The sequence below is a fragment of the Esox lucius genome, chromosome 22, assembly GCF_011004845.1.
Source record: "Esox lucius isolate fEsoLuc1 chromosome 22, fEsoLuc1.pri, whole genome shotgun sequence".
Classification (NCBI taxonomy): domain Eukaryota; kingdom Metazoa; phylum Chordata; class Actinopteri; order Esociformes; family Esocidae; genus Esox; species Esox lucius.
In genome coordinates, this window is record NC_047590.1 from 10,988,082 (window position 1) to 11,005,676 (window position 17,595).

The following is a 17,595-nucleotide window of genomic DNA, read 5'->3' on the forward strand; positions in this document are numbered from 1 at the left end:
TTTTTCTTCAAACGTGTAAGAAACTGTCTTTACATGAATAATGTCAAAGTTCGTTTGCATTTTATTTTTTCTCACTTGTCCATATTGCCTTAGACACAAGCACTAGTAAGGTTCTGTGAAAACAAGGCAAAAGCTGTTCTCTCATGGCTGAACCACTCCCGTAGCTATACAGACAGGCCATGACACATACTACAAAATCTGTCCAGTAGTCGCCCTCCAGCAAAAAGCTTAACACTGGGTATGGAACTTATGTTTCAATTCAGTGAAACGCAGGCCATCATCATTAATTCTGTATCCCACTGTATCACTGTAGCTTCAGTATGTGCAAAAGCCTGTCCACGGCAAAATCAACCGGACAATCGTATCACCGCCTATCTTATTGGGTTTGTGTTACTGCGGTACAATGAATGAACATATAAAGGATTACTGAAAAGCCCTGCTGTAGTGCTGGTTGGTTGTAAGTAGCGAGTCCTGTCGGTCAATCGTAGTAGCCTGGTTGTTACAATGTTACAATGTAACTACAGTTGCAGGGTTGCGCTGCTACAATATACCCACAACGTGACTTGCAGAGAATTTCCCACATGTCGCGTATTATATCTGCCCAATCACGGTCGTTCAAATTTCCCCAAAATCACGCCCCTGGGTGTGTCTGGGTGTTTCGGAGCAATCAAATAATTTCTTGTTGAAATGCCTTTATTTTTCGACGAATCAAAAAGCTCCTTGTAGAAAACGAATCTTTCTATCACATGCAGGGGAAACATTAGGTGCCATCCGTCTGATATCAAGAAGCAAGGTATGGAAACGTCGCAGCGAGCTATGTTATTCATTCTATAGCTGTCAAACTTTATCAAACGTAATTTCTAAACCATAGAGCCTATTTTAAGTAGATTAGGTTCATGGCATTATATTGTTGTGGACAAGTTGTGCGGGTAATGTAGCCTACATGTCGATATCCAAAGTCTGAGGCATTTGAGGCTGATTGTTGTCGGTCGATGAAGGTGAAGAAGCCAACTGTGTTATTTTGACTTTCATTGACAATTTGTATGCAACTTGTCTCACTTCGGGTTGCCGAAGTGAGACAATATATATATAGTTACCCACCCCAGTGCGTGTCTAGAAGATGTATTTTTCTTCTCCAAACATCCATATTCAGTTCAATTTTTATTTTTAGTGAAAGTTGTAGATATGGTCTAAACGTTTAAAAAGTGTTTTTCCGTACTTGGACCTTAAAATATACCTGACCCAAAACTGGTCATTTGATTATGTTGCTCCCTAAATTGCTATAGATGTTATTTGGGACTCCTAATAATTAGTCTGTACATTCCTACGGACATTCACCCTACACAGCAGGCTGCATCAATGTAGACCAACCTAGTTTGCTCAATATCCTCCGCTGTGTCTACTTACCAAGACCTGAATTATGTCAGCTAATATGCATCAATTAAAATATGCAGTGCTAGTGCAGTCAAATATAATTTATTTTGGCATTTTATTCTCTATTAAAATATGAATAAAGAGCAGTGGGTCGGATTCAAACCCATGCCGCCCCAGTACACCGAAGGGAAAAGCTAAGAACGCTGGATGTACATAGGCCATGTGCAGCTAAATCTAATACAAGCACAAGTAAAATGTTATCCTGAATAGTTTTTTCTTTCTATCTCTCAAATCGAGTGATGTTTTGGTGGCTGTAACATTATCCAAAATGTTGACGGTAAGAAAACCGCAGCAATATTATGAACTTAAAATATTGTCTTGAGTTTCTAGAAAGCGGTTGAATTGGGAAAACTAAAACTGCGTCTGAATAACCGTCCAGGGTGTAAGCAGTCGAATTGCCATGCCTATGAGCTCAGTCAAGCCGAGGCGCTAGTGTAGAGCACCAGGGTTGTTTTTTTAGCTGACACACAGCTGAATAGGGGAGAAAAAACCAGAAAGGCATTGAGTGAGTGGACGTATTGTCACAACCCCACTCTATCTATCCACCTCATCTCCCTCTGCTTGGGTGTGAATCGCCATTGAATCGGCTGACTGTGCCCGGTGTAACCATAAAATCATATTTTGATATCTGATCAAAGTGACAAGTGCGTGTTTATTCCAGTCGTTAATTGTGTTTCTTTGCAGACGTGTCATTGCATCATTGACTGCGTAGCCTGTTTTTTTTGTTGTTGAAATAATTGGAAATTCCTTTGAATCCAGCGCATCACCAATGCAGTGCTTGGAGTGACGCCCTGTGTCACCGCATTGGCCTGTAGAACAGGGCTATTCAGCACCGGATCCACTGGGGCCAAACCCCTGTGGTTGTCATACCTCGCCTCTAATCAGAGACTCAGTCAAAGCTGGCACTCAAGGTGAGTGGTCAATCAGTGGGTGGAATCGGCCAATTACCATCCAGGTACAATAGAAGCCCTCCAGACCTCAGTTGGCGTTAAAGAGCTAAACCTACTTATTTTCCCTTATCTGTTGTCTCCCCACAGTGCAAAAGTGTCATCGCTGCTCAGAATGCCACAGAACAACAAGCCCAGATGTGCCTCCGCCAGTGGCTCTAGTGTGGGACTGGGGAGGGGCATAGAAAGAAGAGAAGGGAGGGGAGAGGATGAACCAGAACCCAGGGTCCAAGTACAGGAAGCTGGGGATGGAGGTGGAGAGGGCAACATAGGAGACCCAGAGATCATCAAGTCCCCTAGCGACCCCAAACAGTACAGGTAGTCAGCATTTACCGTATCTCTCCAATGTGTGTGTGTTAGGGTTGCAAGATATTGGAAATAACTGACATTGCGATATTTTACAGTGGGGAGAACACGTACTTGATACACTGCCGATTTTGCAGGTTTTCCCACTTACAAAGCATGTAGAAGTCTGTAATTCCTATCATAGGTACTCTTCAACTGTGAGTGATGGAATCTAAAACAAAAATCCAGAAAATCTAATTGTATGATTTTAAAGTAATTAATCTGCATTTTATTGCATGACATAAGTATTTGATAGATCAGAAAAGCAGAACTTAATATTTGGTACAGAATCCTTTGTTTGCAATTACAGAGATCATACGTTTCCTGTAGTTCTTGACCAGGTTTGCCCACACTGCAGCAGGGATTTTGGCCCACTCCTCCATACAGACCTTCTCCAGATCCTTCTGGTTTCGGGGCTGTCGCTGGGCAATATAGACTTTCAGCTGCCTCCAAAGATTTTCTATTGGGTTCAGGCCTGGAGACTGGCTAGGCCACTCCAGGACCTTGAGATGCTTCTTATGGAGCTACTCCTTAGTTGCCCTGGCTGTGTGTTTCGGGTTGTTGTCATGCTGGAAGACCCAGCCACGACCCATCTTCAATGCTCTTACTGAGGGAAGGAGGTTGTTGGCCAAGATCTCACAATACATGGCCCCATCCATCCTCCCCTCAATACGGTGCAGTCGTCCTGTCCCCTTTGCAGAAAAGCATCCCCAAAAATGATGTTTCCACCTCCATGCTTCACGGTTGGGATGGTGTTCTTGGGGTTGTACTCATCCTTCTTCTACCTCCAAACACGGCGAGTGGAGTTTAGACCAAAAAGCTCTATTTTTGTCTCATCAGACACATGACCTTCTCCCATTCCTCCTCTGGATCATCCAGATGGTCATCGGCAAACTTCAGACGGGCCTGGACATGCGCTGGCTTGAGCAGGGGGACCTTGGGTGGCGCTGCAGGATTTTAATCCATGACGGCGTAGTGTGTTACTAATGGTTTTCTTTGAGACTGTGGTGCCAGCTCTATTCAGGTCATTGACTAGGTCCTGCCATGTAGTTCTGGGCTGATTCCTCACCTTCCTCATGATCATTGATGCCCCACGAGGTGAGATCTTGCATGGAGCCCCAGAGTGAGGGAGATTGACTGTCATCTTGAAATTCTTCCATTTTCTAATAATTGCGCCAACAGTTGTTGCCTTCTCACCAAGCTGCTTGCCTATTATCCTGTAGCCCATCCCAGCCTTGTGCAGGTCTACAATTTTATCCCTGATGTCCTTACACAGCCCTCTGGTCTTGGCCATTGTGTAGAGGTGGGAGTCTGTTTGATTGAGTGTGTGGACAGGTGTCTTTTATACAGGTAACGAGTTCAAACAGGTGCAGTTAATACAGGTAATGAGTGGAGAACAGGAGGGCTTCTTAAAGAAAAACTTACAAGTCTGTGAGAGCCGGAATTCTTACTGGTTGGTAGGTGATCAAATACGTATGTCATACAATAAAATGCAAATTAATTATAAAAAAATCATACAATGTGATTTTCTGGATTTTTGTTGTAGATTCCGTCTCTCACAGTTGAAGAGTACATATGATAAAAATGACAGAGCCTTACATGCTTTGTAAGTAGGAAAACCTGCAAAATCAAATAATAGTTCTCCCCACTGTATATTGCGATATGAAAAAATACAGCTTTGTTCCCTAACATTAGCTTTGGCTATCAACCTGACAGTATATATCCTTCGTTTTCCCCAGCCCCATTCTCTACAATAAAATTTAACATTAATAGTATAGTAATAGCAACAGTAGTAAAATGGAATACGGAATTGGGCATAACTTACCAACTACAAGATGCAGTCTGTGGCAAAAGAACTGCAATCTGGTCCACTTGTTCAGGTGCAGCCTTCACCATGTTCGCGGCATTGTCTGTTGTTATACAGACTAGACAACTCTTATCTAGGCCCCAATCAGCTAAAGCTTCTCCCATCCCTGTTGCGATGTTCTCACTTGTTTGATCCTCTGGGAAAATGCAGTTTGCAAACAGCGACTTTTCAGGTGGAAGTCCTCATTAATAAAGTGTACGGTCAGACTTATGTAGGGCTCCATGGTCTGGCTGGACCACAAGTCTGTTGTTGCTGTATATTATTCCACTTGTGACAGCTCTTTTTCAACTTGTGCCTTGCATTTCTCGTACAGCTCTGGGATGGCAACTTGAGAAAAATAGTTGCGTGATGGCATTACATACCGCTTTTCAAGCGACCGGATCATGTTTTTAAAATCTTCTTAGGTAATCGTGTTAATTGGTACCATGTTTTTGGTGACGTGAAATGTTCTTAAATCTGTGATTACTCTCTGCCGGTTGGAACCTTTCTCGTGTGGTGTAATACTGGCAAATGCCAGTATTACACGCCATTGAAATGCTTTGCACTCATCATACGAAGATCTGTGGTGCGGCCTTAAATGATCGAACAAATTGGTCATGTTGTGGCTACAATTGCAAGGCACTCTCGACAAAGTACCTGTTTTTTGTTAACATCATCCTGTATGTAGCCGAAATATTTCCATTTAATTGACAATGCATTTGTTTTTGCAACCAAATTCTCCATTTCTGTCTTTTTTGACTGTTCCTCGCTCATCATTTCGTCACGCGCAAGCAGAGCCTGCATGTCAACTAAGTGCAGCAACCAACCGTGTTTAAAATAATTATTATTATAAACTGTGTATCTAATAACCCCAAATCAGAGTCAATTACCTTATATCAGACAGATATAAAAACATATCAGACAGATATAATGCTGGTTTTCCATTTGAAAAAAAGATGTATTGTAGACTGATATATGTTTACCTTCCTAAACCGCACGTTCTGCGATGTGACTATTGCGGATGCGTACAAATGATATATCGTGCAGCCCTAGTGTGTGTATAGTTTTGTGTGGTTGCGTGAGTGTGGTTTTGTGTGGTTGTGTGTGTGTGTGGCTGTGTGTGGGTTTTGTGTGGTGGGGTGTGTGTGGTGGGGTGTGGGTTTTGTGTGGTTGTGTGTGTGTGGCTGTGTGTGGGTTTTGTGTGGTGGGGTGTGTGGGGTTGCATCAGCATCATAGAATAAGAGTATAGTATTTACCTCTGTCTAAACCCTCTTCCAGGTACATTGAGCTGACCAATGGGCTCCGAGCTCTGCTCATTTCGGATTTTACTGGCCCTGCTTCCTCTGGAGACGACGATTCACAGGAGGAAGAGGAGGACGACGATGAGATGGGAGAGGAGGAAGAGGAAGAAGACGACTCAGGAGAAGGAACGGAGGAAGAGTCTGAGGAGGAGGATGAAAAGGACAGTGACTTTGAGGATGAGGATGACGGAGGGAATAGGAAGAAGGAACACTCTGAGAAACAGGTTAGAGAGGGAGAGCAGCAGACCAGACCCAGTTAAAACCACAACACTTTAAGACCAGTGATGATAAGGATGTTGATGACCGTGTTTGGTTGTGATGTGTGCGTGTGTGTCCATGTGTGTTAGTCTGCAGCAGCGTTGTGTGTGGGCGTTGGCAGCTTCAGCGACCCCAGCGACCTCCCAGGCCTCGCCCACTTCCTGGAACATAGTGAGTATAACCAGAGTTGCTGTTTAATAATTAGGCGATGGTCTCGTCTCCGCCTTAACGATGAGAGTCCTTCCAAAGGGAGATGGCAGGTCTGGCGTTTGTTCTGTTCCGCGTTCATAGATTTTGACGGTTGTGGAATCTCCTGCTTTCCATCTCTTCCTCTTTGGTATCATCCATCAAGGTACTTACAGTGGATGACATATTTGTACCAGCTATTGGGCCATCTTGATTTAGAATATTCTGTGAGTCGGTAAGCAAACCCAAAGGTTGCATACTGCCTTGCCGGAGTCTGTGTTATTTGAGAATGTATTTACAGACACTTGCACTTGTAGATGTTCAGTTTATGATTATAATTAATTGGTTAATTCTACCTGATGAACTTAGAATGTTGTTATCTTCCTCTAACCAACGGGATACCATTTCTTTATATTTGTCCTTAATGTCCAGATAGTTGTCTCTCTATGGTATAACCCCTGACCTTTAAAGATGAGTGTTTGATTGGATAAATGTGATGCATTGCTGTATGTGTGACTGGATGGGAATAGAAATGACACCTTCCTCTCTCCTGCTTCTAGTGGTGTTCATGGGCAGTGAGAAGTACCCCTCAGAGAACGGTTTTGATGCCTTCCTGAAGAAACATGGCGGCAGTGACAACGCGTCCACGGACTGTGAAAGAACCATCTTCCAGTTTGACGTTCAGAGGAAGAAGTTCAGAGAGGCTCTGGATAGGTCAGTAACACCATCAGGCTACCATCTGTGCCTTGTCTCTTGATCCTGATTGGTCTGTCAGCTCTAATTGCTCCCTCTGTACCTGTCTGTAAATGACCCTCTCCAGATGGGCCCAGTTTTTCATCTGTCCTCTGATGATACGAGACGCCATCGACAGGGAGGTGGAAGCTGTCGACTCTGGTGAGAGGAAACAATGCATTTCTTTTTAACCTGATGTTGTTAGCCCACTGAGAGCATGCTCCCTGGTTATTTGGTGGATTGTGTGCAGTCCTCACAGTGGGTGGTGATATTCGCCCTGTCTTTCCCAGAGTACCAACTGGCCAAGCCTTCGGACTCTCACAGGAAAGAGATGTTGTTCGGGAGTCTGGCCAAACCAGGGCACCCTATGGGCAAGTTCTGCTGGGGTGAGAACGCACACACACACACACACTGTCTACTGTGTTGCCATATCTTTACAACAAAGAGGGGTGTTGCATTATTATGGTATGTTAAAGTGATGTTGTCGTGGTTTCCATAGGTAACGCCAAAACTCTGAAGACCGAGCCCAAGAAAAAGAAGATTAATGTTTACAAGAGGCTCCGCACCTTCTGGAAGAGACATTACTCTGCCCACTACATGACCCTGGCAGTGCAGTCTAAAGGTGACACACACAAACACTAGACCTGTCCGTTTAGTCATGCCAGTCTGTTCCTGTGTCTGTGTGTGTGTGTGTGTGTGTGTTTGTGCGCGGGTGGGAATGTTTTACTTCCTTTAGAGGACTATTTGTCAGCACAAGGGATGGAAAACATGACAGGTTGACCATGTTGGGATGTCCGTTCTAGGAAAAACTAGATTTTCTGGCTTAGGGGTTATGTTTAGGGTAAAACTTTCAATTAGGGTTAGATTTAGGCATAATGGCTAGGTCAAGTTTAGGTAGATTATTGAGGTGATGGATAAGGTTAGGGAACATCAAATGTGGTTTGTAATATTGGACTGTGTGTATGTATAGAGAAGCTGGACACTCTGGAGAAGTGGGTGAGGGAGATCTTCAGTGGAGTGCCCAACAAGTGAGTCTCCTCTACCTGGACTTTGAATCTATACTGTACATGAACACCTATGCTGTACATGAATCTCTACTCTACACTAAATTAATTTCTACTCTGTACATGACTTTCTACACTACTACATGAAACTCTCTCTGTACTCTACATAAATCTCTCTGTACTCTACAAGTATCTCGATACAGTGCATCTAAATCTCTCTTAATTCTATCCTTCCTAATTTCAAATGATTCAAACTCTTAACTGAACTGTGTTACTCAGTGTTCAGCCCAAGCCAGATTTCTCTAATCTACTGGATCCCTTTGATACGCCAGCCTTCAACAAGCTCTACAGAGGTACCCAAAAGAAGAACATCTCCATTCACCTGATATCTACAGGCTTCCCTCTGTATCTTTTTTAGCAGCGCACAGCTTTAATTCAGTTAATCTCATTGCTGTGTGTGTGTGTGTCTGGTTGTGTTTCAGTGGTTCCGGTGAGGAAGGTTAATGCACTGACGATCACTTGGGCCCTGCCTCCTCAGGAGAAACACTACCGGTAAGAGAGAGATAGAGGTAGGAGACAGCTACAGGTAGGAGACATCTACAGGTAAAAGACAGCTACGGGTAGGACACAGCTACAGGTAAAAGACAGCTACAAGTAGGAGACAGCTACACGTAAAAGACAGCTACAGGTAGGAGACAGCTACAGGTAGGAGACAGCTACAGGTAAAAGACAACTACAGGTAAAAGACAGCTACATGTAAAAGACAACTACAGGTATAAGACAGCTACAGGTATAAGACAGCTACAGGTAGGAGACCTCTACGGGTAGCAGACATCTACAGGTAAAATACAGCTACAGGTAGGAGACAGCTACAGGTAAAAGACAGCTACAGGTAAAAGACAACTACAGGTAAAAGACAGCTACAGGTAAAACACAGCTACAGGTAAAAGACAGCTACAGGTAAAACACAGGTAAAGTTAAAAGACAGGTACAGGTAAGGGAAAGTTACCCCTCAGCTGCTGTACCACAGTCAGAGTCTCCAGTTGTTGATGCACCTCTCCTGTCTTGACCATGTCCTCCACCTGTTCTGCCCTCTGTCTTCCTCAGGGTGAAGCCTCTCCACTACATCTCCTGGCTGATTGGTCACGAGGGCACAGGCAGCATCTTATCAGTACTCAGGAAGAAGTAAGTCAAGGACTTATCTAGGAGAAATCCCAGATCACACTTGCAGGTGATATGGTGACATTAGCTAGCTCAGCTGGTAGGCAGAAACACACAAGCAGGCTGTCAAATCAAAGACACTCCTATATTGAGTTTTTCTACATGAAAGGCACAGTAGTTGTTTTAGCAAAAGTGATAATTTGTCTGTCATGTTTATGCCAGTTTCAGCTTCCAAAGACTAAGACTCAAATCTAAGTTTCATATTACATTTATTTTTTTAACAATAGGACATATGTTAATGTGGTAGGGGCTGAGCTGTCTGTGTCTGTCTGTGTCTGTCTGTGTCTGTCTGTGTGTTTCTGTGCGTGTGTGTGTCTGTGTTTCACATACAATTTGTGTAATTGTATGTGTTTCTGTGTATCTGTGTGTGTGTGTGTGTAGGTGCTGGGCCCTAGATCTGTTTGGAGGGAACAGTGAAACAGGCTTTGACCAGAACTCCACATACTCCATCTTCTCTATTTCCATCACTCTCACAGACCAAGGATTCCAAAACTTTTACCAGGTTGGCATACACACACGCATGCCCACACACACACACCCAAAAACACAGTCCTAATTCTTTGTCTCTCTCTACAGGTATCTGACTTGGTCTTTCAGTACCTCAAGATGCTGCAGAGCCTGGGTCCCCAGCAAAGGTAGTGTGTGTGTGTGTGTGTGGGTGTGTGGTTGTGCTGGTGGGCGGTCACTGTAGTCATGTGAAATTAAGAATGCCTGCTGTATATTTATACAGTGAATCCTTAACTCTGTCCCTCTGTAGGATCTATGAGGAGATTCAGAAGATTGAAGCCAATGAGTTTCACTACCAAGAGCAGGTAAAAGCCTTCCAGGTGTGGTCCTCTGGATCTCCTGCGGTCTATGAAAGCCCTGCACCCGACTGATGTACCCATGTGTTTCAGACTGACCCTATAGAGTACGTAGAGGACATCTGTGAGAACATGCAGCTCTTTTCTAAAGAAGACTTCCTCACTGGGGACCAGCTCATGTTCCAGTATTCACCGGAGGTACCGAGTATGCGCGCGCGTGTTTGTGTGTGTGCGCGCTCACACACACAACCATGGTTCTACCAGGTAATTGGTGCGTACCTCTTACTGACTCCTGTCTAAGCAAATCTGGTTTGTTTTTCCATGTGTGTGCACGTGTGTGCGCGTGTGTGTTTGTGTGTGTGCGTGCGTGTGTTTGTGTGTGTGTTTGTTTGTCTGCGTGCGTGCGTGTGTGTGCAGGTGATCACGGCAGCCCTGTCCTTGCTAACTCCAGACAGATCCAACCTGCTGCTGCTGTCTCCTGAACACGAAGGCCACTGCCCTCTTAGAGAGAAGTGGTTTGGTACACACTACAGTGTAGAGGGTGAGGAACACACAGGCCTAGCGTGGGTCAGTAGAGGAGGTGCAGAAGGAGTGTCCTGATACTTGTCTTCTCCATCCAGACATTCAGCCTGAGTGGAGAGAGAGATGGAGTGGAGACTTTGAACTCAACTCTGACCTGCACCTCCCTGCCGAAAACAAGTTCATTGGTGAGTGTGTGTTCTTGTCTCTTTGAGTCTGTGTGTATCTGTGTGTGTGTGTGTGTGTGTGTGTGTCTGTGTTTCACATACAATTTGTGTAATTGTATGTGTTTCTGTGTATCTGTGTGTGTATCTGTGTGTGTGTCTGTGTGTGTCTCTCGGTCTTTGTGTGCATCTTTGAATCTGTGTGTGTATGTGTCGTGTGTGTGTGTGTGTGTGTGTGTGTGCGTGTGTGTATTGGGAACATTCCTCCTGTGTTTATATGATGTACCTTCCCTCAGCGACTGACTTTGTCCTGAGGCAGTCAGACTCTCCTGATACTGACCTGCCAGTCAGAGTGTCTGCCAGTGACAGGGGATGTGTCTGGTACAAGAAGGACAACAAGTTCAACATACCCAAAGGTGGGTGTGTGGGTGTTTTCTAAACTGGGTTGATTTGGGAAACGTTTGACCACATTCTCCAGTTTTCCAGTCCGGCTCGGTCAGAAGAAGGTTGGGAACCCCCAGGCAGGCATAGTCATTGGGGATACGTCTCTCTGGGACTTGATTGGCTCAAAGTATTTTGGGTGTTTAGTAGAACTGTTCAATAGAACTGTAAGTGAATTTATTAGCAACAGGGATAAAGGGACATTTATTTTTAAAATATAATTATTTATTTTGTTTATATATTCTCGGGCATTTACACTTAATTGGATGGAGAGTGGAGAAATATTTCCATTATTATTATTACAATCTCGGAAGCATATTGTATTCAGAACAAAATAAGCCATTTCCTGATTTGCCATATCTTGTCATATGCAGTGAGCAGATTTGAAAGTTTAATTAAATAATAACACATTTGCTTCTGTTAACCCCAAGTGTCCCACAAATATCAGGGTAAAAAATGCTTAAGAGACAATTTAAACAGTAATATCATTTGTAAATCCATTTAATACAAGACAATGTAATGTGAATCCATTTTATTGGGATTCCTCTAAACCCTGTTCTTCAGTGTTTATGGCAGCTCAAAGTGATCTTATTTCCCAAAGTGGCTCCATGAAAATGATTAGTGACTACCATACTACTGTGGATGTCATGGCAACTGTTCTTCTGCTGATTTAAAAAGGACCAGAACAAATTAGATCAGTGGAGTTACTAAAACAGTGAACAATTAAAGTGGTCAAGAGCACTCCTGTGTTGATGTCTTGGATTTCTGTTGATTTTATTTATTTTCTGCCTGTCAATGTTTCTCGTTTCTCTTTCTTCCCTCTGTTGAGCTTTTGTTTTTTTTCTTTCCTCCAGCGTACATCCGCTTTCATCTCATCTCTCCAGTCATCCAGCTGTCAGCCAAGAAGTAAGACCAGTGTTTAGTTTGCAGCTCGCCAACCATTGTTTCACAGCTAGGGATAGAGTTTGGCAATGCACAATAGCCTGGAACATTTCTTTCAGAGCCTTTCTCTTTATTTTTTCCCTCACCACCCCCCACCACCACCAACCTAGCCTGGTGTTATTTGACCTTCTGGTCAACATCCTCGGTCACAACCTAGCAGAGCCAGCCTATGAGGCGGACGTGGCCCAACTGGAGTACAAGCTGTCGGCAGGAGAACACGGACTGGTCATCAAGGTCAAGGGCTTCAACCACAAACTGCCAGTGAGTTAGAAAATACACCCCTCCGCCATTGGCAAGACACACAAACACCATGCCAAGACACACACTCCGATGTGGACAATTTTGGTATCGAAATCTCCTTTCTTATAGCTCCTGTTCCATCTGATTGTGGACCACCTGGCTGACTTCTCTACCTGTGAAGATGTCTTCTGCATGTTCTCCGAGCAGCTCAAAAAGACCTACTTTAACATCCTCATACGACCAGAGAAACTGGGCAAGTATGTTGGGATTTTAGTTGCTTTTTCAAACCAACTATTTATGGTGAAGCGTTTCTTTGAGCATGGAGCGAATGGCAGTGGAGCAGTCTGAAGCGTTCGAGCGTTGCACGAGACCACACTGTTAGCAGCAGCACATTGGATTTGGAACTGCTCCACTCTGCTCAGACTCTGCACTTGTCTGTGGGTCTCTCCCACTCCCAGGGACGTTCGGTTGCTGATCCTGGAGCATGGTCGCTGGTCCATGATGGAGCGGTACCAAGCCCTGACTGACGGTGGTCTCACTGTGGAACAACTGATGGACTTCAGCAGAACCTTTAAGACCCTGCTCTATGCTGAGGGACTGGTGCAGGGCAACTTCACTAGCCAGGTGACTGGACCAAACAAACACACGAACACACACGCGCACCTAGATGGACACAGAACTGTAAAAGAACCTTTTCCACCAAACTCCTATATAATTACTGATTTTCTTCTGATCTGTTTACAGGAGTCAATCCAGTTCCTGCAGTATGTCACTGAGTAAGCATACGCACACATGCAATCACACACACACACACACGCACACACTCACCAGCACCTTGCATAACTGTCCGTCTGTCTTTGTCAGTAAGCTGCAGTTTTCCAAGCTGCCAGCAGAGGTCCCCGTGTTGTTCAGAGTGGTGGAGCTGCCGCTAAAACAGCACCTCTGTAAGGTCAAAGCACTGAACAAGGGAGATGCCAATTCAGAAGTCACAGTCTACTACCAGGTACACACAAACACTGACTTGCACGCCTGACATAGCTATATAAATGGGGACATAAAAAACAAACCTAACCTAGTCCTAAACTAAACTTCAAACCTAAACCTAGCCTTTAAATCAAAACCAACACCCTAATTCTAACCGTAACATTTGTATAATAATAATAACCATAACCATTGTACCTTTTACCCATAACCGATAGTTTGGGCACATTTTTCTTCCCATCTAGAAAGTCAAACCTATTGACACATACAAACACGATGGCACGATAAATCAGTTTATGATCAATCAAACAAATGTAATTATAAAGCCCTTTTTACATCAGCAGTTGTCACAAAGTGCTTTTACAAAACACCTGGCCTGAAAGCCCAAGGAGCAAGCAACAACAGTGTTGAAGCACAGTGGCTAGAAAAAACTCCCTAAGAGGGGCCAAAATTAAGGAAGAAACCTAGAGAGGAACCAGGCTCGGAGGGGTGACCAGTGCTGTTCTGGCGGTGCCAATAAGTACTGTTTCTCTGTCACCTTAACTCTCTCTCTTTTTCCTCTCTCTGTCCAGTCTGGCCCAAAGAACCTTAGAGAACACACACTGATGGAGATGCTTGTGGTGAGTACTCCAACTACCAGTCACCCTGTCATCTACAAACACCTCATCCTCTGACCTGTTGTTGTTGTTAATAGTATCGTTTTTAATGTTGTTGTTGTTAATGTTGATGTTTTTTTTATGTTATTGTTAATGTTGTTGTTAATGCTGTTGATCGTAATGTTGTTGTTGTTGTTAATGTAGATTTTTTTTTAAATGTTATTGTTAATATTGTTTTTTCTATGTTGTTGTTGTTGTTGATGTTCCAGATGCACATGGAGGAGCCCTGCTTTGACTTCCTCAGAACCAAGGAGACTCTAGGGTCGGTGTCTGTCTTTCACTTCTCTCTCCTCACTCTGCGCCCTGTCTTTTACGTCTGTCTCCCTGTGTCCCAGTCTCTTCCTGCTGACTAAATGTCCCATGAAACCTGTGGAAATGGAGACGTGCCTGTTTTCACTCTCACCGTCTATATCCTGCAGGTATCATGTTTATCCAACCTGCAGAAACACCTCTGGAGTTTTGGGCTTCTCCATCACCGTGGAAACACAGGCAACAAAGTTCAAGTAAGATCCTTACGCTTCCTGTATGCAGCCATGACATCATGGACTGCAGTGGTGCTGATAGTAATGGCAGTGTTTAATGAAGTATGTTGTTTCATAATGACATGGTTTCGCCTTCCATTTCTCTCTCTCCATCTCTCTGTCCATTTCTCTCTCCATCTCTCTGTTCATCTCTCTCTCTCCATCCCTCTCTCTGTCTCTCTTTCAGTACTGAGTTAGTAGAGTTGAAGATAGAGGAGTTTCTGTCTTCTTTTGGAGAGAAGCTGAGCGCTCTGACTGAGGATGCATTCAACACACAGGTGTGTGTGTGTGTGTGAAGGATTAAGTATGTCTCAGGTGAGTGTACTTGGTAAATTAAAGGTGTGTGTGTACAGGTGACTGCGCTGGTCAAGCTGAAGGAGTGCGAGGACACACACCTCGGAGAGGAGGTGGACAGGAACTGGTCAGAGGTTGTGACCCAGCAGTACGTCTTCAACAGGCTCCACAGAGAGGTGACACGGAACAATTCAATGCTTCTGTTCTCAGTGTGTGCAGATTGTTCTGGTAGTCACTGCAGATATTTAATAATCTATGTGTGTGTCTGAAAAGATTGAGGCCCTGAAACAGATGACCAAAGCAGAGCTGGTTTCCTGGTTTCTGGAACACCGTGGACAGAACTGCAGAAAGCTTAGTGTACATGTAAGTTTGTATGAGACCTGTGTAATTAATGTTTTACTGACACACTGAAAGACAACACCATCTGTGTCTACGAACCTGGCCCTGCTAGCGTAAACTTTCATAAGTAAATTGGCTTTAGTAATTCAGCTGGCTGGCAGGCTGTACTTAGCAGGCCAAAACAAACTCAGTATGACATGCCAATGTTACAGCCTCTCATGCTTCAACTTTGAATAAACCGACTGTGCATTTGAGGTTGCTGCTAAGAAATGGAGTGAATGCTTTAAGATGTTTATTCCAATCATTTCAGTCACTTGCTGTAGTGTATGCTTGGATCCAAGACAAATACACCCCAGGCCTATATTTCAAGCTGCTGCTACAGCAAGGCACTAAACGTCCACATTTCACACCAACGAAGATGTAGTCAGCATCCCATTGACTACAGCAGTATTCTAGCCAATCCTGTTGCGTCTCCCAGACGGAAGACTGCATGTCGGCGAGCTGTGCTTCGTGTCTGTACTCTGACATCCTCGTCTCTTCCTAGGTGGTGGGTTTTGGGCCGGAAGAGGGAGACCCCCCTGGGGAGGACAAGCCGGGTCAAAGTGAGAAGGACGAGGAAGGGTGTGGGATTTCATCCTACGGAGAGGTTTCCAAACTGACCTTCCTCCCCGCCTCCACCAAGATGGCCACTGTCACAAGCATCATGGACATTCCTTCATTTACCCAAGGCCTACATCTCTACCCCTACCACAAGATCATCCAATAGACTGCTACTATTCCATGTGTCTCTTTCATGCCTGACTAAAAAGATAATCCAATAAACTCACTAAAACACACAATCTCTGTCTTTGACAGTGACTTGCTATCACACACGGCATATAATGTATTTTAAACATGGTGTTTTGAATGCTAATGAGGTCGTAGCCATTGTATACCACAGGGATCCCATCACTTTTACTGCTCTATTAAGTGAGCACTTAAATCACACATCGGGTCTCCATGAACGAAAGATGTGTCCTGAGGGATCTCCTCCCAGACCTGGAGCAGGGTATCAGGGAGCTGGACCGTCTGTGGCGCTACTTGGCAGCGTCACATCCACCGATGCATAACGTCCCAGAGGATTCTCATTTGGATTCAGGTCTGGGGAACGGGAGGGCCAGTCAATTGCATCAATGCGTTCGTCATCCAAGGAACTGCCGACAACCGCCCGGCATTGTCCTGCACTAGGAGGAATCCCGGGCCCACTGCCCCAGCATAAGGTCTGACGATGGGTCTGAGGATTTCATCCCGGTGCCTAACAGCAGCTAGCACGTGGAGGTCTGCGCAACCCTTCCAAGTTTACGTCTCCCCAGACAGTCACTGAACCACTGCCAAACCGGTCATGCCGAATGATATTGCAGGCAGCATAACGTTCATCACGGCGTCTCCAGACTCTTTCACGTCTGTCACATGTGCTCAGTGTGAACCTGCTCTCATCTATGAAGAGAATGGAGCGACAATGGTGAACCTGCCAATTCTGGTGTTCTCTGGCGAAGGCAAATTGAGCTGCACAGTGCAGGGCTATGAGCACAGGTGCCACTAGAGGATGTTGGGCCCTCCTGCTCAGTGGTGTAGTGGTGCCCGGAGAAGTGGGTATACTGTAATACCCCCTCATGGAGTCTGTTTCTGACAGTTTGGTTGCTGGAGGTCAATTCGTAGGGCTCCGGCAGTGTTCCTCCTGTTCCTCCTTGCACAAAGGAGCAGATACTGGTCTTGTTGCTGGATTGATGCTCTTCAACGGCCCTGTCCAGCTCACCACGTGTAATGGCCCATCTCCTGGTATCTCCTCCATACTCTTGAGACTGTACTGGGAAACAGCCAACCTTCTTGCAATGGCACCTATGGATGTGTCATCCTGGAGTAATTCAACTACCTGTGCAACCTGAATGGGCTGCAGGTACTGGCTCATGCTACCAGTAGTGAAAAGGACACTAGCAAAACTAGAGAGGAATCAGTCAGGATGGTTAAGGAGAGAGCAATAATCTGTGGCCACCACCTGCAAAACCATTCCCTTTTTGGGGGTTGTCTTGCTGTTGTCTCTCCAGTGCACCTGTTGTCAATTTCATTTGCACCAAAACAGATTACACTGATTCGCAATTGCTTATGCTTCCTAACCGGACAAATAGATCCCTGAAGTTTAATTGAGTTGGTGTTATACTGTGAGTGTTCCCTTCATTTTTCTGAACAGTGTATATTATTGCCATATGTGCCATATCTATAATATTCATTACTACTAACATACTGCTGCTCGTTTACAGTGTTATGCATATTATTTTGCTTTATATATTTTTCTTTATTATCACTACGTAGTTGTCGGGTGCCGTCACAACAATTTAATCGTGCAGGATGACGCTGTGTTGTTCGGTGCATTTGACGAATAAA

At 44.6% G+C, this 17,595-nt stretch overlaps 1 protein-coding gene across 2 annotated transcripts; it reads left to right on the top strand.

The window, feature by feature from the left end:
• The first annotated feature begins 710 nt into the window (after positions 1-710).
• On the top strand, positions 711-16,013 carry LOC105006736 (nardilysin). Of its 2 annotated transcripts, none has more exons than XM_010865394.4 (33): positions 711-793; positions 2,194-2,345; positions 2,472-2,699; positions 5,851-6,097; positions 6,221-6,302; positions 6,878-7,031; positions 7,138-7,211; positions 7,340-7,435; positions 7,549-7,671; positions 8,020-8,077; positions 8,333-8,406; positions 8,536-8,605; positions 9,161-9,238; positions 9,656-9,776; positions 9,851-9,909; positions 10,032-10,086; positions 10,171-10,275; positions 10,495-10,618; positions 10,698-10,784; positions 11,057-11,176; positions 12,056-12,107; positions 12,254-12,404; positions 12,513-12,640; positions 12,842-13,007; positions 13,128-13,159; positions 13,248-13,386; positions 13,937-13,984; positions 14,230-14,282; positions 14,440-14,523; positions 14,729-14,819; positions 14,895-15,011; positions 15,109-15,198; positions 15,719-16,013. In XM_010865394.4, the coding sequence occupies exons 3-33, from the start codon at positions 2,497-2,499 to the stop codon at positions 15,938-15,940; spliced, it is 3,303 nt and encodes a 1,100-aa protein (XP_010863696.2). In that variant the 5' UTR covers positions 711-793; positions 2,194-2,345; positions 2,472-2,496; the 3' UTR covers positions 15,941-16,013. The 2 variants fall into 2 exon arrangements, with proteins under 2 accessions (XP_010863696.2, XP_010863695.2); XM_010865393.5 differs by lacking the exon at positions 711-793 and adding an exon at positions 805-998.
• Positions 16,014-17,595: the final 1,582 nt, after the last annotated feature.

Coding starts and splice junctions, on each gene's coding strand:
- LOC105006736 (XM_010865393.5), top strand. Junction 7,212..7,339: donor GGTGGAAGCTGTCGACTCTG/GTGAGAGGAAAC, acceptor TGTCTTTCCCAG/AGTACCAACTGGCCAAGCCT. Junction 10,785..11,056: donor TGCCGAAAACAAGTTCATTG/GTGAGTGTGTGT, acceptor ACCTTCCCTCAG/CGACTGACTTTGTCCTGAGG.